At 40.7% G+C, this 25,108-nt stretch overlaps 1 protein-coding gene across 1 annotated transcript; it reads left to right on the top strand.

Annotated features, from left to right (window-relative positions):
* The first annotated feature begins 216 nt into the window (after nt 1–216).
* Nucleotides 217–25,074, top strand: RIGI (RNA sensor RIG-I). Its single transcript, XM_066181504.1, has 18 exons — nt 217–490; nt 583–714; nt 2,537–2,715; nt 3,216–3,366; nt 5,065–5,187; nt 6,008–6,115; nt 7,063–7,216; nt 8,078–8,336; nt 9,038–9,200; nt 9,604–9,705; nt 12,533–12,690; nt 13,329–13,464; nt 14,330–14,478; nt 15,755–15,845; nt 16,545–16,715; nt 18,230–18,381; nt 20,183–20,329; nt 21,990–25,074. The coding sequence occupies exons 1-18, from the start codon at nt 385–387 to the stop codon at nt 22,284–22,286; spliced, it is 2,778 nt and encodes a 925-aa protein (XP_066037601.1). The 5' UTR covers nt 217–384; the 3' UTR covers nt 22,287–25,074.
* The last annotated feature ends 34 nt before the right edge of the window (nt 25,075–25,108 follow it).

Here is a 25,108-nt window from a genome sequence, read left to right as displayed (position 1 = left end):
TCGTTCCTGTTTTTCTGGGGACAAGAGGGAAGAGAATGTAGGCCGATGCGTTTACTCTTACTTCTTCGCTGTGTTTTTCACTCTGGCAGCCGCAAAAACGGGCTGGTTACATCCTTTCCAACTGTATGCATGTGCATATAACTAGTTGGGGTGGGGGCGGCGTCCCCTTTGTATTTTGCTAAGGACAGATGCAAGCGGAAAGCAGCACTCCCCATCTACATCGCTTTCGGTTTCCACTCTTCAGCTGCATTTAAGTTTCTTTTTCCCATCTCTCCCTGCTTGGGGGCGGCTCCCACTCACTCCCTACCAGCTCTTCCCGTATCACTGCTGCAGGACCAAATCCGGAATCGGGACCGCCGGCGGCGGTGCGCAGCCGGCCTCGCCATGACGGCGGAGGAGAAGCGGAACCTGCAGTGCTACAGGCGGTACATCGAGAGGCTCCTGAACCCCGTGTACATCCTCAGCAACATGACGGACTGGCTGTCCGACGGTGAGAGCCGGCAGCGGCGCTGCCCCCGCGCCCGCCGCCCCCGCCCCTGCCCCTTCCCGGTCCCCTCACTGACTGTGCTGGCTTCTCGCTAGAGGTGAAGGAGAGAGTCCGAAAGGAGGAGGAGAAGGGGGCGACGGCGGCCGCCGCGCTGTTCCTGGATACCCTGCTGCTGCTGGAGGCGGAGGGCTGGCTGCGGGGCTTCCTGGATGCCCTGGTTGCAGCAGGTGGGTGCCATTCCCGGGCGGGGTTTTGTCCGCTGCTCCCCGCGCTCAGCGGGAGCTGGGCAGAGCCGCCCGGCGATCCCGGGACCCGCAAGGGCGCTCCGTCGGCCGTGGGGTTCAGCTGCCGGTCCTGTCCACCAAGTCAGATGCCGTAGGAAAAGGCAATCTGACAGAGTCTGGGAATAAGCCTGTTGGGAAGTGAAGCAGCAGGAACAATTCTGGGGATGGAGAAAGCCTCATTGAGAGGAGACTTGTCTGTCTCAGAGCCTTTAGAGAAGAAACAAGACAGCCATTGTTCTCACCAAATACGGTGAAAGGAGGCTATATCCTCTGAAACAGAAAGCCAAATGGGTTTCAGGAGGTGTGGGCATTGACTGGTAGAATGGAATAACTTCACTCAACGACAGTCTTAAATGATTTTTAAAAGATTTTAAAGGTTACTCAGTGGCATTGAAAATCTTCTGAACGTAGTTACTTCTAAGTAACTAATGGTTAATTACTTTCAAGAAGTAAGTAACTATTAGTAGTTTATAAGGATGATTGTTCCACACTAGCTGTAACTACTTGATGTGTAAATTCCTAATCCAATTTCGTCTATGAAATGGAACAGAAGAGATTGTGAAGGTATAAAATTGGCAGCATCTGCCAGCTTTCTTCCATACATGTATATTCTATCATAGATCCTTGTTGGTGGTTTATTAGATATGTTGAACCTCACAATCTCATGCCATAAACTACTTTTGTTTTCATTTCCTCACCATTAATTATGAATTATCTGAGTGAACAAATATTACAAGATTTCTTATCACTTGAATGTAACCCACTCATCTCTTAACGCAAGTACTAGGTCCAGAGCAACCTTCCAACAGTCTGTGATAATCCTGATTTCTGAATTTCAGAACTATCTACTTTGAACTTCCTAGTAGAGTTCAGTTTGGTATATCTTCAGCAAAAATTTAGGACAGTTAGCCTGTTGTTTTTAATTGCAATCCCAAGTACTTTTTAATTGAGCCAGACACTAGAATTTAGGATTACTCTTCTTTTTGGCAGATGCAGGGATAAGGAATACTTAGACTAAATACATTATGGTGGTAAGTATCCACATGACTCTCCTGCTCTTCTAAAAGGAAATAAAATGTTAGGCAAATTCCTTCTGTTTGCCCACAAGTTCCTCTGGGACCCTGATCTGCTTTTTTCCACTTCAGAAGCCTACACAGCAAATCACACAAGTCTTTAAAAATATGCTTCCCTGCCACTGTCTGTTCCAGGACAGTATTTTCAGCTATTTGATGACTGTCTAGGTTGTAGGTGTCTGTACTGCTTTCAGTCAGGGTCTGGCTTGAATCCAGTACAGTAGGGATTTTTCAAGGAGGGTGGAGCCAAGGACAAGAGTGAAAGATAAAATGCTGGTAAATAAAAGGTCACCAAACCATCTTTTGATTCTGAGTAGTGTCCTTTGCTCTGGGAATTCTGTGGAAGAATATCATGGAATGGAAGAATTCCAAGGATTATACAGTTGAAAGACTGCAGTGGATATAGTTGTTTGGGTGATGTGACCTGTGACATAGTGTGGCTCTTTTTTGTTTTTGCAGGTGCTACTGCTCTTCTAGTATAGGGTTTTTCATATTAGATGTACAAATGCCATAAAGGAAAATAGTCACTTATTAGATAGAAATTGTATGTGGCTCACCTGGATTTTTATCATTTACAGGACAAAATAATTTTAATTTCTCCTGCATGGCTTAGAAGATGTTTTTTCAGCTTGTTCCTACCTATTCTGGCTAAAGATTGAATTCACAGTAATGATTTGTCTCTTTTCTGAAAGGTTACACTGGACTGGCAGAAGCAATTGAAAACTGGGACTTCAGCAAACTGGAAAAACTGGAGCTGCACAGGCAGCTGTTGAAGCGGATAGAAGCAACAATGCTAGAAATTGATCCTGTAGCAATCATGCCATACATAAACACATGCCTGATAGAGAGGGAGTGTGATGAGATCCTGCAGGTATGGTAAAATCCTGGTATTAGCCTAGTTTTGCTTCAGAGAAGTGCTGGCTGCCTCACTTGTGGGATGAATCACTGTCTGTGTGACAGGTGGCTGGGTCAGGAGGATGGCTGGCCACAGGACCACCATAATTTTTATAATTTTTTCTTTTCCTATTCTGAAATGGAAAGCCTCAGAGGTTTGTGGCAGACAGACTTTATTACAAGAATTTTGCCAGATAAATTGACAGAATAGCTCTTTGATGTTTCACACCATTTAAAAATATTCAGACCATCAACCTGCCTATTGTTATAGTCTGGCTAAGTTCACTGTGTTACTACTCTGGCAGAATTGAAGCCGTAGTGGGTAAATGGCTGAATCTTACTGTAAAGCTTTTATTCATTGAGAAGGAAATGCAGTTTTCAACTGAACATCAGATGTATCAAATTCTTCTTCTAAGCAAAGAGCAGTGGGTTTGATTGCTCAGAAACTACAGCAGTTTCTGTTTCTTGTGTGTGCAGATCAGTGAATACAGAAGCAAAGCAGCCGGGATAACTAAACTCATTGAATGCCTCTGTCGCTCAGATAAGGAAAACTGGCCCAAAAGTCTTCAGCTGGCATTGGATAATGCAGGGTATTACAATGCAAGTGAACTGTGGAATATAAGAGAAGGTAAAATGCGAATTGTTTTTAAGATACGCTTTTCCTGTTCTTGTACCAGGCAGTAATTTTTTTTCAGGAGAATCAGACTAATTTAGAAGGATAAAACCTTTAAAAATTAGTTTAAATGTCTTTTAAGTATAATTAAATACAAGTACTATCCTTCAAACAGGCAGAAGTTAGTTTTTGACTATTTTTCCTCCCAAATGGTTAGGCATAGTACCTGTTTTTGGTGAGGAGAATCAGGCAGCACAGGCTCTGAAGGCATAAAAATAGCCAAAGAGTTATCTTCTTCCTTCCCTTCTTAATTCAACCGTTGCCATCTTTTTTGTTGCTTGAGTTGTGATAGATGCAATATTTTCTGATAAAATATGATTAATAGTGTGATAGTCTAGAGAGTGATACACTTCTATGATCCCCAGAGCAGATGATATGCCTTTTTCTATGAGAAATCGATAAGCAGCCCTTTCCAAGTTACTATGTTCATATTTTGTAGAAGTGCAGAATTGTCCCTTGTAAGATTTTGCTTTTGTCATTGAATTTATCTTGCCCTCCTTGAAAAATACTTGTATAAGTAACCTGCAGCATAAAAGAATTTATAGAAGAATACATTATTTTGCTACTAAAAAAGTGATTTTAGATAAACTGGACTGTATATCTTCATATCTACATTTGCTGTCTCCCTAGGTGCTTGTTTGAATTGAGGGGTTTTTTTAGTTAGCAACAGGGATAAGCTATATTTAAGTGGCTTCCTAAACTAGATTTCTTCTTTTGAAATATTTTTATTACTGCAGTCAAAGGGTGTAATTTCTTATCTGGAGAATTAATTATTATATATGCATAAATTTATATACGTAATTAATAAATTTATTAAAATATAGGTAAAAAAATACGTAAAAGTAATACCTATACGTATGTTATTTTATGTAGCTGGTGGTCATACATATTATTTGTTGACAGTTACATTTTTTAAGGTAAAGCTATAATTGCCTTTTAGGGCAGCTTCCTCTAGCTTCCAACTCAGCAAAGCCAAAGTCAGCCTACTGGAGAAACATTGTCCATATTGGAAACATTTCACTGCTGGCAGTTAAGAAGAGTCGGTACCAGAAATTAATTGCAGATATTGTGTGCTTTCTGGAGCTGGACTGATGTGCAGATGTGCTCCTTTTCCCACTCCAAAAGCAGTGTTTTGTGATCATATGTTCTGTTTGCAAGGAGACTCTTTGTCCAGGGCCTAGGGACAGTTCTTTGAGAAAGTATTAATTATAACACCAAAGAAAATTTCTCTTTTGATCATTGAGTAATACAAAGAATAGAGATATTCTTACAATTTTTAGGTGCTTTCAGAAGATGGGGAGAAAGTGAGAGCTGAATCTCGAATTTACAAAGCTTCCTTGAAATCCTAAGAATTTTTCATGCTTGTGGTTAATGTCCATGTTACATAGTGACTTATTTTCGCTAAACACAGAGGATAAACTTTCCTCCCAATGTATTGTCTCCTTTGTTTTTTGGAAGTTGTTACACATGCATTGTGTTCTTCTAAAACCAAGATTCTCAGTGCTATCCATCTTCCTTGAAAAGGAGCCTGTGTGCAGCATCATTTTATGCAGTCTTTTTCTTCCAGCAACCAACTCCTTCACCTTGTCATCATACCAAATATGTTTTAAAATCACAAGGATCAATAACATGCCTTTTTTTCCATTTCTACAGATAATTGCAAAGATGTTGATGGTGAAATGACAGATGCCTCTGAGAATCACTTTGAAACCATAATGACATTTTCTGAAGAAGCAGAATGTGATAATCTCAGCGAAAATCTCTCTTCAGTTTCAGGTAAGTCTTAAGAACTTAAGTTTGTGGTTGGTATTTTCTGTTTCCTTAGATTACTGAAGAACACACATGTAGTGTGTTGCAATAGAAGGTACTGAGGAATTAGTACAAATCTCTGACTTGGTTTAGCTGTCTTCTGTTTTAATGTTTAAAGGATCTCATGCTGGGTATTGCAAATGTTAAGGGTTGCACCTCATTTATCACATGTCTAGTGAAAAGTTGTTCTGTCAACACATTATCAAAAAAGGGCCCCAAACATCAACCTGTTGTTTATGCACCTCTTCTCTGATATAATTCACGCATGACCTGATATTAAGCAGTTCAGAGAATGGAATGTGACTGCCAAGGATCTGTGCAGTGACTGTCATGGCAAATTTTGCTCCACCAGTAGTTTCTGCTTCCTGTTTCATAAGTCCAAACACTCTGACAAGACCACAGTTTAAGAGAGTAGTAACTTCAAAAGTCTGTAGAGCAGAAGGCTAAAATAAATCCTGTCCATGTATTTGGGGAAAAATAATCCCTTGTGTTTTCATTCTGAGTTGAAAAAAGACCAGTTGAAATGAGTGTTGTCAGTCAAGACCTTGAAATGAGTTCCTTTTATGAATCACAGTTGAAGGGTAACAAAAGTGTGCCATCAGACTCACATAAAATTCTTGTTTGGTGCATCTGTCCTGTTAAAAGGTTTGTCTGTCAGAGAATGTTCCGTGTAGACTGCAAGGACTCTTCTACTTTTATCATTTTAGATAGCAACTATACAGGGCACAGCATATTTTTTTTTATTTTTTATTGCAACACTCTTCACAAAAACATTGTTTTATTCTAGAAAGCATCTATGAGTCTTCTTATGAACCAAAGAAGGCTCGTAGCTACCAGATTGAGCTTGCGCAGCCTGCTATTGATGGAAAAAACACATTGATTTGTGCCCCCACAGGTAAGGAAACAGACATTTCTTACAAAAATTCTTTTGATGCATATGGCTGTGAAGGATAGGGAATGGTAAAGGTTGAATCAGACTTCTTCAGCCGTTTATTTCAAAGCTGTCCTTGCAGTAGATCCAGATCTACTCTGCAATTAATGACCATGGACAGCACAGAGGCTAGCAAGACAGATGTGTCTGTTGGCACGTGAATGCTTGTATTCAGCACATGCAGCATTCATTTCCACGTTCTGACTTCTGCTTTCTCACTCCTCAGTGTGGATTTTTCAGTTAAAGCCAGTCACTAATCTTTGCAGATATTTAAGAAATTTGTCTTGCAAGTTTGAAGGAAAAAATAGGGTGAGTTAGCCGGTGACTCCTCTCTCTTCTCTACTGCAATGCCTAGAACATCCAGACAGCCTAATTTTTCCCTGAGCCCTAGAGAGCAGGGGAAGAAGGAGGCAAGGGCAGAGAAGAGCTCTGCACAGTGAGCCTGAGGGCCAAAGTAAAACAAGTGGGAGAGGAGCAAGGCTGCATGGGGAAGGGTGGAAGCTGAAAGGGCCTGTGTCTGTATATGGTCTGATTTGGTATAGGAGCACATGCTAAGAGTGAAAAACAGACTCACTGTCTGAAATCACAGTGAAAAACAGACTCACTGTCTGAAATCACCGTGAAAAACAGTGATTTCAAAGAATTCAAATACAACTGCAAATGGATTTTAATCCCCAGTGACTGCATAATGGCCCTTACAGACTGAGACAGCGAGAGAGAAAGGGATGATTCCCCACCTGAATAAGCAACATGCTTGTGTTCAAATCTGTTCCAGATATGTTCAAGTCTGGAAGAGTAATGGCCCCATTGCTGGCTCCCGTCTGTTGCAAGGCATTCAGATGAGATGAGCTACTGCTTACAGATGCACCTTTTCATACTAGTCCTTTACCTTTCATGTTTTTTGTTTGAAGGATCTGGAAAAACTTTTGTGGCACTTCTGATTTGTGAACATCATTTGCAAGACGTTCCCTCAGGACGAAAGGCAAAAGTTGTCTTCCTTGCAACCAAAGTGCCAGTGTACGAGCAACAGAAAAATGTATTCAGGCAGCATTTTGAAAGAAGTGGGTAAGTGTAATTCTACGTGGTAGCTTCCTCCACAGAAAATAAACTGCCCTATAAGTCAGCTGTGGCTAAGGCAAGATGTAATGCGTTTACTGGTGAACAAGAGTGTTTGACAGTAATATCAGGATGATGTGTGGCTGCAAGAATGGCCTTGCCATAGCAGACTTTCTTTGGAGATTCTGAAGTCTGGTTTTGGAGAGTTTAAGCACTCATTGCATGTCTGTGGAAATGGTGAAAGTATTTCTGTACTTAAAGGGTGAGGGGTGTTCTCTCTTGAGACACCTTTCACACCTGCTTCCAAAGCCAAGGCAGTTCCTGGCAGTAGCAGTGGGATTCCTCTTGCCATTCTCAGAGTCTCTCTTTTCTAAATGGAAGGGCCCAAGCTTCTGTTGTTACAACCCCTAGTCAGAAAATGATAGTCCACCTCTCAGACAGGACTGCAAATTGCTTAGAGGGGCATTAACAACCTATATCTTTGGATTTTGAGAGACCTGGTTACTGAACATCTACATATGTATCCTTACAGCTATGGGAAAAGGGGGCTGCTGGGCAGAAACAGTCCCAGATGATGCCAGACATGTACACAAAAGGGATGTTACAGGTGAACTGAGAAATGCAGCTTGAATGTACAAGTTAATCACTCCTCAAATATGACATATTTTTGTTAATGGTAGTTGAAAATCCAGTTATTTATCCTCAGCTTTTGTTTTCTCAGCTTCTATGGTCAAACTGCCTGCTCCAACTCTTTGACATTTGAAACTTAGTAACTGACTTTCAAGCTCCCTGAAAAGCCCCCGTTTTCTAGCTTTCCTTGTCCTGCCAGATAGCCTTTTTCATACCCTGTTCTCTGCATCTTCTTTCCAGATACTCTGTTCAAGGAATTTGTGGTGAAACAGTTGCAAACATGTCTGTAGAAAATGTTATACAGAACAGTGACATCATTGTGCTAACACCCCAGATTCTTGTGAATAGCATGGAGAAAGGCATCCTTAGCTCCCTCTCCATCTTCACTCTTATGATATTTGATGAGTGCCACAACACTACAGGCAACCACCCTTACAATGTGTTGATGGCCAGATACCTGGATCAAAAATTTGACTCCTCTGCAAACCAGCTGCCTCAGGTAAGGCCCAGCCCATCAGTGGTGGGTACATTAGAGGAAAGTGTTTTGCAATGCAGTCAGGGCAAAGCCTTGCCTTTTGTGCTGATCCAGTTCACAAAGTTACAGTTCTGTTAACAATGGCTGCAAGTGGAAATGGCAGCATCTGGAATGTTTTTTCATTCTTGGACACTTCCAGGCTTTTTTCCCATGTTACATCTTCCCAGCAGCTGCCAAGAAAGACTGATCAAGCATGGCAAAGGCTGGAGTACTTGAGAGCAAATGGAAGAGCTGAACTGGGAAAAAGCATGTAATTTAGTAATCTCTCTGTTGCTGTTTTCTTCCTAATAAAATGGGGCTACCACTGCTGCTGGCATGAGGTTTTCATCCACCTGAGAAGATATGTCTGAATGCAAAGGATGGGTCTGGGTGTGGGTTTGCTCTTCCTCTGTATGATAAGCACTGACAAATACAGCTGATTATAGATTTAAGTGGCTGGATAGTTTATTTTAAGGTTAAATACTCTGAGTGCCTTGGAGAGGGCATGAGTGTTACAGGTGTTGTTGGTTCTTAGGATTTTGTGCCTGCTTCTTACTAACTTCTGCTGCCTGTTTTGTCTCCATGATTTTGAAGATGGTGGCAATTTGGTGACTGGTAACAATATCTCGTGGTTTTACTCCATTTGTGACAAAGAAGCAACCACTGCTATTCATGTGTGTGCTTAGATTGTAGGTTTAACTGCTTCTGTTGGAGTTGGTAATGCCAAGAACACTAATGAAACTGTAGAGCACATCTGTACCCTCTGCTCCTACCTTGACATACAGGCCATATCCACTGTCAGAGAGAACAAACAAGACCTGCAGAGGTTTGGAAACAAGCCAGAAACACGTAAGCACACTTCCTTTTTATTTTCCTGTGAGTTGCAAAGCACCATGATTATGGCATCTACCCAATTCCCCCTTTTTTTAGATTAAGATAAAAGCTTAAAACTAAGCTGGAGCTTTGCTTCCTGCTAGCTTGAAAGTTTAGGCTTGCAATCTCCTGCATAAGACAGTGCCCACTTGGGCATATTTTTTCTTTGCTCTTGATGCACCATCTCTAGTTTTTATTCAGTTCTGCCAGTGAGGACTGGGGACTGCTTTTTCTGTGCACCTGCAATGCTCATTAACAATAAACTTGATTGTGATTGCATGGAGCACCATGTGTAGCATTCTTCTGGACAAGAATTTGTTCTGTGCTTCCTGAGGAAATGTTTCACTTACTCAGTGCACTGACTTACATTTCTCTTTAGATATCAGATGGGTTAAAATGCAAGCTCGGAATCACTTTGCAGACATTATCTCAGGTCTGATGTCTGAGACAGAGGTGTTGATGAGGAGGACTTACTCAGTGGGTAAGATGCTGTAATATGCCTATATTGCAGTCCAGCATTTGACTAAATCAGTGTGAATCCCTATAGCTGCTCTATAGGACAGACACTCTTTTTTCACTTCCTTTCTCCTTTATTTTTAGTTGAATTTAACCAATATTTCCTAAATAAGAGATCACAGATAGGAGATTCAACTATTTTCCTGTTACACCTGCTTAGTTTGACAATCATAAACATTTTTGCTTGAATTTCAGCCTTTTACATGCAACTAAAACCAGTGTGCTTTTGACACTGTCAAATCCTACTGAATTTAAATAATCTGAAACAAAAGGGCTTGCATTCAAAATGCAGTGGGCTGGATTTTGTTGATGAGAGATACCTGTATGTTCTTATTTAAACATTTCTCCAAATCCTTCACACCCAACCTGTCTCTGTTAGAAAAATAAGAAATGTCATAGTGGTATTACTCTGAATTTCGTGATTTTTTTCCTTACAGCAAAAGTTATTTTTCACACTTGCTGCTCTGACACTCCTTGTGTTTTCTCTGGTCAGTGAGCTGCACTTGGAGTTATTTCTAGGGTTCTCCTGGCCACCTTTGCTGGTCAGCATTCTGTCCTCCTTATGCTTCTGGGTATACTGCTATTTCCACTTCTTACCAGGTCTCTATTATTTTCCTTTGAAAAACCTTTGAGGTAATGTTTCAGAATAGGATCATGACAACATGAATATCACTGGAGAGAGGATATGGTTGCCCAAGAAAGGAAACAATGGTCAGTAGGGTTCCAGTTTCAGGAACTGCTCTGGTGGGAAGGTTTGCAGATAGGAGATGCATGATTGTGAAAAGAGAATGGGTCTCATGATCATGAGATTATTTTATAACCCTTCAGAAATAAATTGATCTTTTCTGCTTTTGTAGAGTTCCTAACTGGTGTCCAGTAAGTGGCTTTTATAAATAATTGGAGAGCAGAAGGAAGTACAAAGCAGAGACCCATGAATGGATGTGTTCAGGATCAGCCTTGGTCTCTCCAGCTTGGGATTAAAGGGTGTTGTCTGTCCTTAGACTGGTTTTTGCACACTGACTGCAGTGCCTTAAACCTGTTCACCTCAGTTCTAGATTTCCCCCCTGCTCCCAACTTCCCCGATATTTAAGAGTGAACTATATTCTGGGGCTGGAAAGGAGAATTCAAACCCCTATGCCACCAAAAAAAATCCAACAAAACAACCCAAAACCCAAGAAGCCTGATCAAAGAATAAAGACATTTTCAAAATGCACATTACATTAAGCAAACACTTTTGAAGCTTATTTTGCATGACAGATCGTCTTGCATGTATGGCAGTGGCTTCCCTTCTGTGGAGCCTGTGGTTACTGAAGCCCATGAGGCACTCAGGCAGATATGTATGCAGCAAACAGGTACTGCCTAGTTCTGCCTCAAGGACAGCCTTTTTGACAATATGCTGCTGTGTTTGGGGAAGATGAATCAGGGAAACCTTATAAATATAATTGTTTAGCAAAAGATTCTGAAAATATGAAACCTATAATAGAAATGGAAGCTTACTTTGAGTTGTAGGATACCGAGTCTTAGTTACTATATAATCTGAAAACAGTAGCCTAACCAGCTAAAGGAGAATCCCTTTTGATTGAACAATACCTTTCTGCTGGCTAAGGGATCCAAAGGTCAATGTAGCAAAACAGAAAAGTCTAAAGAGTAGTTTTTGGAGTTTAAAATATAACATAGTATGGTAATGTAATAGTTCTTACAGGCTATATGTAGATTCTATAGGATTTTGTGTCTTGTATTGGTTGGTCACTGTAAATCAGAATATTCATCACAAAAGGAGACATAATGCATTGTAACAAGGACCTCGCTCTCTTTTCCTAGCTCTGTTCCTGGCTCTTACTTCTACCGCTCTATTCCCTGCTCTCTTACTTCAACCTCTCTATTCCTAGCTCTTACTTCTATGTCTTTTAGCTGTTACTTCTACCTCTCTATTCCCTGCTCTCTTGCCTCTTCCCCCTGCTCTCTGACCCCTGCCACCTTGCTCCCTTCTCTCTTAACTCATACCCCCTTGCTCTTCATCTCGCTCTCTTTGGGACTTTCCTTCAGCCAAGGCTGGTGGCTGAAGGCAAGGCCCTTTTTACCCAGACCCTTGCAATAAAACCACATATTCTAGAATTATCTCAGGTCAGCAGAATTCCTTCTCCCTGCTATCCGTGGATGATCCTACACTGCTGGACTATTTAATGAATGAATATAAACTATTGAGTAGCTGGTAATTCAAGGAGCAATGTGCATGCAGTTTTTTGAATACCATAGACTTCTTACAGGATGAGTGAGCTCTAATTTTCTTACTGAAGTCCCTGCAGATGTGTGTATGTACACAGATCATCAGTTGAATTGTACTGGCTTAATTTTAGGCTAACATCTGGGTATCCATTGAAACACAGGGAGTGAAGAAGGTAGAGCCACTGCATAGGTGGCTCCCAGAGACTGAACAAGGGGCATTGGGCACAAAAAGAAATATTTAAACAACAGGAAGAACTTTTTTTGCTGTAAGGTGGTCAAACATTGGAACAGGTTGCCCAAAGAAGTTGTAGACTCTCTGTCCCTGGAAGTACTCAAAGCCCATTTGAACTGAGTGACCTGGTCTAGGTGATCTGCTTTGAGCAGAGGGTTGAACTAAAGACCTCCACAGGTGCCTTCCAGCCTCAGTGGTCCTGTGATTGTATCATAAAACTGTTCTTTTGCATAGGCTTTTAAGAGCTAATATTGGTGGGAAATCTGTTATCCTCTAACTAATGCTTTTTATTTGTTATTCAAGATGAAAAATTTATTTTTCTCTCCTTTATTAGACACCATCTCCCAAATCCACAAGAATTACTTTGGAACACAGAGATATGAACACTGGATAGTTTCCACTCAGAGGAAATGCAGACTGTTGCAACTGGAAAATAAGGAGAAGGAGAGCAATATTTGTAGAGACATTTTCATTTGTACTGAACATTTGCGGGTAAGTGTGTTTCCTCTTTCCTTTCATGCAGAGGTAGAGTCATTCTGTTCCTTCTGATATAGGTATGTTCACCTAGAAGCAGATTTTGAACCAATTGTTCTATTTAGAATCGTAGAATATACACAGAGTTAGAAGGGACCCGCAAGGACCATTGAGTCCAGCTCCTGTCCGTGCAGAGGACATCGTCACCATAAGCCCCAAGAGTATTGTCCAAGCACTTCTTGAGCTCTGTCAGGCTCAAGGCTCTGGTGCTGGGACCACTTCCCTGGGGAGCCTGTTCCAGTGCCCAACCATGCTCTGGGTGAAAAGGCTTTTCCTGATATCCAGTCTAAACCTCCCCTGAATCAGCTTCAGGCTGTTTCCATGAGTCCTGTCACTGGTGACGACAGTGGCAGGACTGTACTTGCCTCTCCACTAAGTGACAAATGGACACGGGCTAAATCATAAGGCACATAAGAGATATCTCTGTGTTACTCACCAGGGACAGATTAATGCAGAGGAGACTTTGCAGTGCTTGTGTTGTCATGTAAATGGAAGAACACCAGAAGTTTGCAACTCTTAATCTAGCTAAATACAATTTGTGTTCATCCCACCCTGTGGAAAATGAGGCCTAAATGCGTGTGTCTCTTTCCAAGCAGAAATTCAATGATGCTCTCATTATCAGCGAAGATGCCCGCATTGAAGATGCTTTAGCCTACCTAAATGAATTTTTCACAAATGTAAAAAATGGGCCATATACAGAGTTAGAGAAGCAACTGACGGAGAAATTTCAAGGTATTTCCCACAGTACCTGTGACAGTTGCAGGGGAGAAGAATGCTTATGGTAGGATGGTCTAGGTCTTTTCTTCAGAGTAAGCGCAGTTGTTTTTCCTGCACTTTCCAGAAGATGTGGCGACTGCATGGGTGCAAGTGCAGTGTTAGGACAGGAGTGGGGCGACTAAATTTCTGGAACTGTAAGCTTTTAGTGCAGAAGCTGATAAAATAGCAATAGTTGTGCCTGGATGCTGTAGTAAGTTCTTACATGCCTGGCTTGGAGATAAGGCAACAGTGCCCTTATGGCTGTGCCTCTCGAGCAGGGGGATGGTCTAGTCATGGATACTGGTAGCATTAGATAAGCCAACATACACTGCTCAGTGCACTGCCTAGCCTCCTGGCCAGTCCCAGTCTTCTGGGGAGAAGCAGGTGGCCCTTGTACCCTTCTCACTGGAAATCAAAGGTTATCACTGCTCTCTGACTTCTGGTTTAGTTAGCAGTGGGCTATATTCCAGCCTGTAGTCTGGTGTGTTGCAGTATTGACCACAATTTTAAATCTCTGGGCTATCTGCCCTTGAGTGTCAGTTTTTTTCTAGGAAGAAATAGTACAAGAGCTGAGTTTGTTTTGTTGCTGTCTTTTGATACGCAGTGTATCTCATGTCAGTTTGCTACCAAATGTGAGATATTCATAATTTTGTTTTTTTCCTGGGGATTTCGTTGCATTTAACCCACAGATTTCCCTGCTTGCATCTGAAAGAATGGAATAGAAAATAAAAAAAGAAGCTAAAGAGAATGTGTGTGCTGTTTGAAAGTAGGTTGTGTGGGAATTCTGCCTTCTGCATTAAAAAAGGTAATTTTTTTAAGAAACCTTATTTTTTTCTTTCAGAGAAAGAACGGGAGCTGACTGCCCTTTCAAAAGATGAGTCAAATGAGAATCCAAAGTTGGAAGAGCTCAGTTGCATCCTGGATGAAGCATACCGCTATAACCCAGAGACTCGCACTATTCTCTTTGCCAAGACAAGGGCCTTAGTAGCTGTATGATATTTGTTTTTAAAACTCCTAAAATGGGAAGTGGGAAAATAAAATGCCTCATCTATTACCCTTCCCATTTTCATCTGAAATAGAAAAATGTGCATGTATTTGATCTTTCTAATTTATTTTACTGTCTACCTGATGCTCTGATGCTCTGAGGCAGGATGAGTGAGGGATTTTTTTCTTTTTCTGAAAACTACAGTACAGCTATGGTGTCCTTCATGACATCTAACTACATGTCGTAGTTGATCATTAAGCCATCAGATTTTTATTTTGGGCCTAAAGTCAGTTACAACAAGATGTGTTTTAAGGGTTTTGGCTTTAAGATAGTGGTGTTATGAATCAGCAGCTCTACTTCATTACTGACTGCACATGAGGAGGTATTCATACATTTCTCAGAGGATTCCTATAGACCTAAAGAAGGTCTGTGCCCTAGCACCTGTTTTTGATCAAGAAAAAGGAAAAACTTTGTGCAGCAGATGTTCTCTGGATGATTCTTACTACTGGTCTATTTCATACTTGCCTATGACCAAGGATCTAGGCTGGATGATGCTTTTTTTCCCCCTACAGTATCTTGCTCCCAGAAAAGGTTTGTGCTTGAAGTTAATGTCCTGCTAATCATTAGCATGATTAGATTAAAACGTTTACTGCAGATAGCAGTTGTTTCTGTCTACTGTAAACAGATTTATCAGCTGAACGACCCAGCCTCCCTTTTTATCCTTTTCATCCAGACATGCTGGATGAATTGCAAACCAGAAAAAGTTAAAAGCAGGCTAAAGTCCAAAGTAACAACAAGAAGCATCTGCTGGCAGCTTTCCATTTTAGATTTAAAAGCCTATAGTAGCTTGGCTGAATTTTGTTCTTCTTTAAAAGCAGTTCGAATGTGCTACTGTCACTGTGTAGCAGAAGTCCAGTTTGTAAATAGTAACTACTTTCCTTGGATGCCAGAGGTGTACCATTCAGTGACCTATTAGTTTATAAGAGAAAAATGTAAACTTTTAGCAGTGAAAGGCTGCTTGCTCTGTAACCAGCCTTTAAGTTGCAGGAGTAGGAAAAGGGGGAATAAGTCTGGTACGGTTTAATCTGGCATCATGGTGTGATCCTTGCCTTCTCACCTATTAAAAATATTGCCTCCTGACATACAAGTTACACCTTATGGTCTGCTTTTGGGTCTTCTTTTGGAAGTATTAATTGACTAGGCAAGCATAGGAAAGATGTACCTATCTCAAACTAGCATTTCATCTGCAAGGGAAATCTAACTCCCATATTTGCTCTCCAGGCTTTGAAGAAGTGGATAGAAGCAAACCCTGTACTTAGCCACATAAAGACAGATGTGTTGATGGGTAAGGGAAGAAAAGATCATAAAACAGGTATGCAGATTGGCACTGAGATATGCTAAACCAGTGGTGGCTATGCTGCTAAAACTGTTCTGCTTTTCCTGTGTTCATCTTGTGTGCCCTTAAACAGAGGAAGGTCATGCAGGTTTGCAGTTGCATTCTTCCATATTGGGAAGACCTTGAATGGATCCTAAGGAGATGCTTGCCTTTTCTGTCCAGAACCTTTGGTTAAAGCAGCTGTAACACTGTCAGTGATACTTTTCTGCAGGATTCTTCTGCTGGTTCAAAAGCAGTTTAGAAACTTCACTATCATAGCTTCTTGTGAATAATTCTCATACTATCTCTGTTACTTTTATAGATCCCTCTCTTATTTTGTGTTTGATGGCAGAAAGACATTTTAAGATAGAATAGAAATTACAGCTGAAATGAATTACCTATGGCTTAAGCTAAGAGTTAGCTTGGGTTTTAACTAACTAAGCTGCATGGGTGTTTCTGATAAAGATCAAATGGGTGTTATGTCTGAAATGTTGTTTCACAGGTTGGTAATTCCTGTGACACATCAACAGGAGTCTGTGGTTAGTGGGTATACACCAGCTGCATATCAATTTTGAAGTAGTTTTCCAAATCAAAAGGATGCACTATTTCTAATCACTTAAGTAAAAGCAAATGTGGGTATCTTGCTCAAGGAGCTCTTCAGTGTTTTTTTCCTGTCACAATTTCTTGGTACTGTAGGTATGACCCTGCCAATGCAGAAGGGTGTACTGGATGCATTCAGAAATGACAAAGACATCAGACTGCTAGTTGCTACATCTGTTGCTGACGAAGGCATTGATATTAGTGAGTGCAACCTTGTGGTTCTCTATGAATACTTCGGTAATGTCACCAAAATGATCCAAGTCAGAGGTATGGAATTTCAGAGCTATTACTATAGAAACCTGTTTTGACCTGGAAATGGACATGAAATGCTATTAATTGTACATTGGAAATACTCTAGTAATATGTGCATGCCTTGCTGTTGTTCCTCTGCGCCCTAAAGTTATGTGAATGATAGGACATGATAAATTTGTTCACAGTGCCAAGTTCTTGATGTTGTCTGATTGTTCTTTTGCCATGCAAATTAGGCATGCTGCACAAGGTTATTGAACTGTTGATGACTGATACCTCAAGCAGACAATTATACATTTAAGCAGAACAATGACTAGAAGAACTGTTGTCAGAAATATTACAAATCATTCTGTGACAATTTAAAAAAAGGACTGCTGCAATGGAATTTTTTGTATTGCCTTGGCTTCTGAAGGCCTTCCCTAGCCCAGTGGTTTATTACCAACCCAGCTGCTCCCAGGTACATAAGGCCGTCACCTGTGCAGACCTCTAATACTTAAGACCAAAAGAAAGACACCCTGTTTCTGTTTTCCCTGCTTGTCCAGAGAAGTCTGTCGTGACTTTGGCTGTAAATTTGGTGATTTTATAGTATGGCCAGTAGAAGGGAATGAAAAGCCACACTAAATACTGATTTCTGCTTCACATTCCTCAATGGTGTAAAACTGCCTACTCTTTTAAGGGTGCATATGCATATCCTATTTCCCAGGCAGTTAACATCATAATTTAATATGAAGTTATTTCCATTGTACTTACACTGTACTCTACTTTCAGGGTTTTTGTGTTGTGACCTTATCTGTGTTTTATAATAAAATAATTGGGCCAGAATTGACTTTTATGGATTAAAAGATAGTGTTTGTTATTAAAAAGCCATTAAAGATGCAAAGAAAAGAGGTTATGTCAGTTTCAAACCACATACAATCGTGATTTTTGTGGAATAGATAAAAAGAAAATGTGAACAGTTTTTATAACCGAAATACTGCTAAACTAGTATGAGATCCCTGTAGTTCTTGGTTTGCCTGTGTCACAGCTTTAATAACAGGGACGCAGTAGGCATAGTCAGGTAGAAGAAAAGGTGCTTGCTGTTGTTGTATGTGTTCCTGTGAGCACTATATTTCCAGTTCCTTAGACTTTTGTGATATATGGGGGTTTTGGGGTTTTTTTTAAGACACCAGTTAGCAGGGCTGAAGACTAATAAGTAAGACTGAGATGAACTTTTCTCCTTTTTTTTTTTTTTTTTTCTTTAACGTGACAAGAAGGCAGCAAGATGCTACACAAAAATTTTATTTTAAGGCATGCCTAAACTCAACACAGAAAGGCCACAGAAGCTGACTAGGGTATATCCATGAGGATACCTGGAAAGGGGCATCTTGTTCTGTTTCGTTATTGAAGAATGCTCTTCAGAAGCATCATTATCTGAATCTGAACATTGCAAACCAAAGCAGCCATACAGAAGGCCCTTAATAGTCTAATGGCAGGCCTGTTACTTTTGCATGTTGTTAAGAGTAACTAAAGAGCATAACTGTGTTATTACACAGGTCGTGGAAGGGCAAGAGACAGCAAGTGCATCCTTGTGACAAGCAAAACAGAAGTGGTTGAGAATGAAAAACTAAACCGTTATAAGGAAGAAATGATGAATGCAGCAATTGAAAAGCTACAGAACTGGGATGAAACAACATTTGCAAGAACGGTTTGTGATTTGTGCAATTTTCCTACTCAAATTTTAAAGGCATAATCTATATCAACCTTCACCTACTAAGGCTTTATGTGGGGCCAAGTGATAATCTGAGGGAAATGTTCATTGTACTTGATTTCTGCCAAAGGCTAGGTCAGCAGAGAAGGGATAGTGTGTACTGCCAGTTTGTGAATATCAACTGTACAGTAACTGCAAAAAAACTTGAGTGTGAGGTAGAACTTATGACCTGTTGCTTATGAAACAAGAAGGACGCATGATGTGAGAGTTGGAGGCCATCTTGGGCACAGTGTACAAAGATACTGCGATGTTTTGCAGCTGAAAATCAGGAGGACCAAAGCCCAACTGGATATTCATATGGACCACCACCAAGGGCTAAGGAGAAATCCCCATTCTTTATCGGATATGGAGGGAAACATAGTGACAAAGATGAAGATACTGAGGTGCTTAATGTCTTGTTTGCCTCTGTAAGGCTGGTTGTTCCCAGGATATCCAGCCTCCTGGGCTGGAAGAGAGAGATAGGGAGCAGGATGAAGGCTCCATAATCCAAAAGGAACTGGCTAGTGACCTGCTACACCACTGCAACACAGTGGGGACAGATAGGATCCACCCAAGGGTAGCGAGGGAGCTGGTGGAAAAGCTTATCAATCCACTTTTCAGCATTTATGAGCAGTCCTGGATAATCAAGAAGATCCCAGATGACTGGAGGTTGGTCAGTGTGACCACCCATCTACAAGGACCAGAAGGATCTGGGGAACTACCGCCCTGTCAGCCTGACCTCAATTCCAGGGAACGTTATGGAGCAGATCATCTTGAGTACTATTACCCATCACATACAGGATAACCAGGGATCAGGCCCACCTGGGATGGGTTTATGAAAGGCAGTTCCTGCCTGAGCAGCTTGATTTTCTTCTGTGACAGTGTGACCTGTGTAATGGATGTGGGGAAGGCTGTGGTTGGTGTCTGAACTTCGGTAAGGACTTTGACACCATTTCCCACAGCACTCTCCTGCAGAAACTGGTTGTTCACGGCTTGGATGGGTGCACTCTTTGCTGGTTAAGAAATAGCTGGATGGCTGGGCCCAGAGAGTGGGGGTGACTGGAGTTAAAGCTGGTGGCTGCTATCAGTGGTGCTCTCCAGGGCTCAGGAAAGCCTGGAATAAGCCAATGGCAGGTACTACTAATGAAAAAGCTTTGTACACAGTTCTCCCATACCCCCTTGGACTCACAGATCATCCTGTGTCTCCAGACAAGCTTTTAGAGATTGAGCTGTGCAACAAAAGTCCCCTGGCCTTTGTGACATTTCTTCTCCCACCTCCAAGGCTTAGTGTGGTTGCACCTGCTTCTTCTCAGGGGATTCCATTTCTGCATTTGGTTCTCAGCTCCAGGCTGTGCCCTGTTGCTTTTTTCTCTGCCTGCAGTTTCTGTGGTCTCTGTAGCTTTCTTTCCAAACCATGAGATTCTCAGAGCAGCAGTGTTAATTGTGCTGCAGGGTCTCACGTGATTTAAGTGTTCACACTAACATACTAGCCTTTAGACCAGAGGGGCTGTTGGGAGCTAGAGGGGAGGAAGGAACAAACAGTATAAATGCTGTCCATCACATAGTCTCATTCTAGCTGTGCATTCTAAATTGACAAATGTACTCTGTTCTTTCTTGGTAGGAGTTGCCAGAAGAAGGTGTGTTTTGTTTTGTGGGCTTTAAGTAATAGGTTCCTAGATGTTACATGCCTAAAGTCATGTTTAGGCTGTCATTTGGACTTCATTTCATAATTATCTTGATTTTTATTTATTTATTAAAGATACATCAGCTGCAGATGAAGGAAAAGATACTACGAGATTCCAGGAAGAAAGAAACAAAACATGAAGTAGTGGAAGGGAAAAAAAACCTTTTGTGTGGAAAATGCAAAGCATATGCCTGCAGTACAGATGACATCAGAATTATAAAGGTATTTTTCTGTAAAGGAACCTACATCCATGACCACCAGGGAAGTCAGCATTATTGAACTAACTGCATTGTTTATCAGTGTGGAAGTGGGGTTTTTTTGTGCAAACTGGAGGAGAATAGAAATTCTGAGTAAATGAGTAAGCCACATGAATAGTTGTGACTACTTCTGTAGTATGATACAAGGTGAGTTGACGTTGTCCAAGGTGTGCAAATACAGGATAGGGTAGGAATCACTTCAGTTTTCCTGAAGCCTTTCTGATGAATTTTGTTGAAAACCCCCTAATCTTCAACTACATAACCTTCTAGAGTTACTGCTGGATATTTACTTTCATGATTAGTATCAGATAGAAGTCTCTCTGCTGTTGAGGGATTTCTCCCACAATTTGTGTTGACTGAAAGCTATCTACACAAAGTACTGGGATCAGCTTACAAACTCCTTGTCTTATGGGTCAGTTTGAGTTTTGAAAAGCAAGGTAAACCGTGTTTTCACAAGAAGAGCCCTACAGTTCTTCAATATTATTTTGTTTTCCATTCTGTAGGTGTAGTTCACATTGCTTCTATGTATATACCAGGGACATTTTGATTGTACTCTTTCCGAACATGAAAATTCACTCTCTAGACAAAAGAAGGCAATACTCTTTACACACAGAAAGTGGTGATCATGGAAGAGAGCCTTTTCTGAGCATTTTGAGCCTTTATAGTTCTGCCTTTTGTTCTTTTGAAGCTACTTCTGTTTGTGCTATTCTGGAAAGTGCAGTTGCAATGTGAAAAGGGGCTTCAGGCCACAGCTGAGCATTACAATGTCTGCCTGCAGGCCCTTGCCAAATTTTTGTTTGTTTTTACCAGCACCAATGTAAATGGTGCTCACCACTCCTCTGCAAGGAGCTGGGAATAGCTTGGCTTTGTGTAAACTTGGTTACATTTCTTTGACAAAAAACAAGGGCTATCTAAAGCACCTCTGACTTTTCCTGTATTTTGTGCTCCCGGCTTATCACCTATACCTGTGCAAATAGGTCCTAGAATTCAGAAAACTCTTCAGCAAGTGGTTTTCCTTAGTACTCTGCAAATAAGTCCTCAGTTTTTAAAATAGTCCCTTTTTTTAAAAATAATCCTACTTTTCCAGGAGGATCTACCATTTTCAGACTCTGGCTCAGATTGTAAATATACTTTCAAATAGGGCTGTTAATTTCTTTAATCTTGTATTATATATGTTAATAAAAAACAACTGTAGCTCCTCCACTTTGTTAGGCTTATTTTTTCTACCACTCCAAAGTAATTGCATGACCCCTCAAAGGAAACAGGAGTATCTCAAACTTGTCCATTGTCTGAATTACTCTCTTCATTTTATGGACATGGCTCAAACACTGCAAACACAGCTTTTAAAAAGCTAACTACGTGCAAATATGTCTAAGCTGGTGACTGGGGATACACAGTAATTTTTTTTTTTGTTTTGATAAGCCCAGGCCTGAGTCCTTCTAGTACCAGGTATTCCATGAGGGGGGGAAAAAAAAGAGCAATGAGCCAAAGAGGCCGGAAGATGAGCCTCCTGAATGATAGCAAGTGCCTTAAAAGGGAGAACGTATATTTGAGAAGGGAAGGGAAATGACATGAAAAACGAGGAATGTGGTTTCTTATATTGTTTCTTGTGTGTGTTGTTTCAGGAATCTCATCACACTGTCCTAGGTGACGCATTCAAGGAGCGTTATATAACAAAGCCCCACAGGAAACCAGTTCAGTTTGATGGTTTTGAGAAAAAAAGCAAGATGCATTGCCAAAATACTGAGTGCCAGCATGACTGGGGTATCACAGTGAAGTACAAGACATTTGATAATCTACCAGTGATCAAAATCAAAAGCTTTGTACTAGAGAATGTTGAAACTGGGACACAAATGGAGTTTCAGAAGTGGAAAAGTATTAATTTGTCTTTAAAGAATTTTGATGAAGAAACATCCAGCTGAACTCAACATTTTAAAGGATATATTGTTCTTGTGCACTATGCTGAAAGAGCAGATGATCAATTTTCTTTAAAAACCTTTGTTCTTTATGCTAGGCCCCTCATCCACATCTGGCTAGATTATAAAAGGCTGGTAAACCCAGTAAAACCAATGTTTACTATATAATGAAATACTACACCAGAAGGACAAACATGAACCTAGCCATAATGATTTGTGTCTAGATCCAGATCATTATGGCTATGAGTAACCTGGTCTGAAAAAAAGTAAGATCAAGTTGAATGACTAACTAAATATCCAACTTTAGGTGACAGGCTACACCTTCAAGAATTGAGGTGCAGATCAGCATCTTCTTTGGTACTACTAACGTGTTGTTGGATTGCACATCCTTGCAAACAGCATGGCTTACTAGCTTTTCAGGCATTGCCCCTGCTACTTTTGAAACTTTTTAAAAAGTTACTTTTAATATTCTAGTTGTAGATATGTAAAATTGAAAGAAAAATGTCCAGTAACTTTTCTGTAAGGAAGATACTGCATCTCTTAAATCTATCTTTAATAGGAAATGCTTCTGCAACAGTAAGAAATGGAGTAGGGCAGAGCCCTCTTGGGGATTTATCCTTGTGATTAAAATGGTAGCACTTTTTTATATCACTGCACTTTGATCAAGTTGCTGTTGCTCAAGTTGCAGAATGGGCACCCTCCTGTGTTGCTGAACTGAACAAGCCCTAATATGGACAAGACTGTGCCCCGGATCATGGGTAAAGGTTCAGTTTGGATGGTGATTAGCAATTACCTGGATGCTCTGTCTCATGGATTACCCACATCCCAGACTTCTCTGGGAAAAACAGAAATTCCTACAGAATTATGAAATGTTGTACACTATAAAGGACCCACTGATTCTACACATCTTCAATGAGCTTAGTATTCAGTATTTCTGGAACCAAAACCAAATGCATTTTACATTCACTTTGTGTATTTGACAGTATGGTAAGGTATGTATGTGCAAAAATTATGTTACAAAACACCATAACTAATTTTAAAAGTCCCAAAAAACAAAACATAACCCAACCCCTCCAACCTAAATGAGTTAAAAAAATTTGAGTTCAAAAATTAATTTAAACTGCCTAAATCCTACTCAATGAGGCTTGTGGTGATCTTGTAGTGTTGTGTGGCATTAAAAGCAAAAGAACTTTATGTTCCACCCCAGTCCATGACTTTTACTGTGAAAGCTGTATGCACTGTACTACAGTAACTTCCTCTGTACTTAGTTTTTACCTAAAAGGAAACACAGAACAATGAATAAAGATGATTTATGTTTAGATAATGCTTCTCCAAAAATATTAGGAACAAAATACTTTTGAAAAAGGCTGGTTTAGCACTGTCAGATTAAAAGTACATGGAAAAATCACAGTTCTCAAGTATCAAATTGCGCTGTGAGAGGACCATCTGCTTTGGGACTCTTGCCATAAAAAAATAATCAGTTAAAAATTCTAGGTTATAGTAGTAACTACTGGGAAGTTGAACTTGAAAAGTTTTGGTATTTTCATATTCCTTGAACACAAGGATTTCAGACTAAAACAACTTTGCAATTCAGCCTTAATGAGTACCAAAGGCTTATGGAATAACACATTAGTAAGAATTCAGCTTGATACAAGATACAAGAAGCCTTTCCTTCAGTACGCAGTAGAGATGGGAGAGTGGGGAAGAATACCAGCACTCTATTTGGCCTTTGAGAAGCTGATTTTTTTTAACTGAAGCTGAAATTGCATATTTCTTACTAAGATTACTACCATATTAACAACCCTGTTCACAGAATCACAGAACAGCTATGGTTGGGAGGGACCTCTAAAGGTCATCTTGTGACCTAAGGGCTTGCCCAGGACAATGTCCACATGTCCAGACAAAATCCCAACATCTCCAAGGATGGAGACACCACAACCTCTCTTGGCAATCTCCTCCCATCAGCACTTGGTCCCTCAGAGTGAAAAGGTGTCTCCTGTTGTTCACAGGGAACATCCTGTGTTTCACACTGTTTGTGCCCACTGGTTCTTGCTCTGTCATTAAGCACCACTGAAAAGAGCCTGGTTGCATATTCTTTTGTGCATTCAGATATTTGCACACAAACAGCAGAGATATCCCTGAGCCTTCCCTCAGGCTCTCACTGGACTAACAGTCCTGGCTTTCAGCTTCTCCTCATGAGAGGCACTTCAGACCCTGCAACATTGTGGTGGGCCTCTGATGGATTTAGTAGAGGAGCTCTGTCACAATCAAGCAATAGCCTGTTTCAGGTACAGTGCAATCTCTGTGCCCTCCTTAAGTCTCTTCTTTCATAACTATTTTCATACTGACTGCACTAAAAACACATTAGGAAATTACTTTGAAGTAATTTTTCTACTATGTTAATTGTTGCAGCAATTGCTGTAAAGACAGTTAAGACTGAGAATTAGTACTATAACCTTGTTTATCTCTGAGTAAGAGTAGTTTGTTATCCCTGTAAATATATTCACATGGCATTGTTGAGTGGGCAGTCACTGGCTGCACTGAGTCCATGAATGTAATTACTTGTTGCTAATTGACTTAGAAATTGCTGATGAGGATCTTGAAAGTGTGGAGATTGTTTTCTTGAGGGCACAAAAGAGAGGGAATTGTATCATGCCGGTATTCTGTTGGTTACAGAAGACTGCCAGTATCTGATGGTGTTTGTATTCATTCTATCCTACACAAACTTGTCAAAGAAAGTAGAATTAAAACATGGAAAGTCAAGACTTGTATGATTCTGTTCCTACAGGGACAATGAGAAGAGCATAAGTCGAAGTTTTGCTCTGCAT

The sequence above is a fragment of the Chamaea fasciata genome, unplaced genomic scaffold, assembly GCF_029207755.1.
Source record: "Chamaea fasciata isolate MVZ Bird 193981 ecotype frontalis unplaced genomic scaffold, bChaFas1.0.hap1 SCAF_4, whole genome shotgun sequence".
Classification (NCBI taxonomy): Eukaryota; Metazoa; Chordata; class Aves; order Passeriformes; family Sylviidae; genus Chamaea; species Chamaea fasciata.
This window is presented reverse-complemented; position numbering and strand designations above follow the sequence as displayed.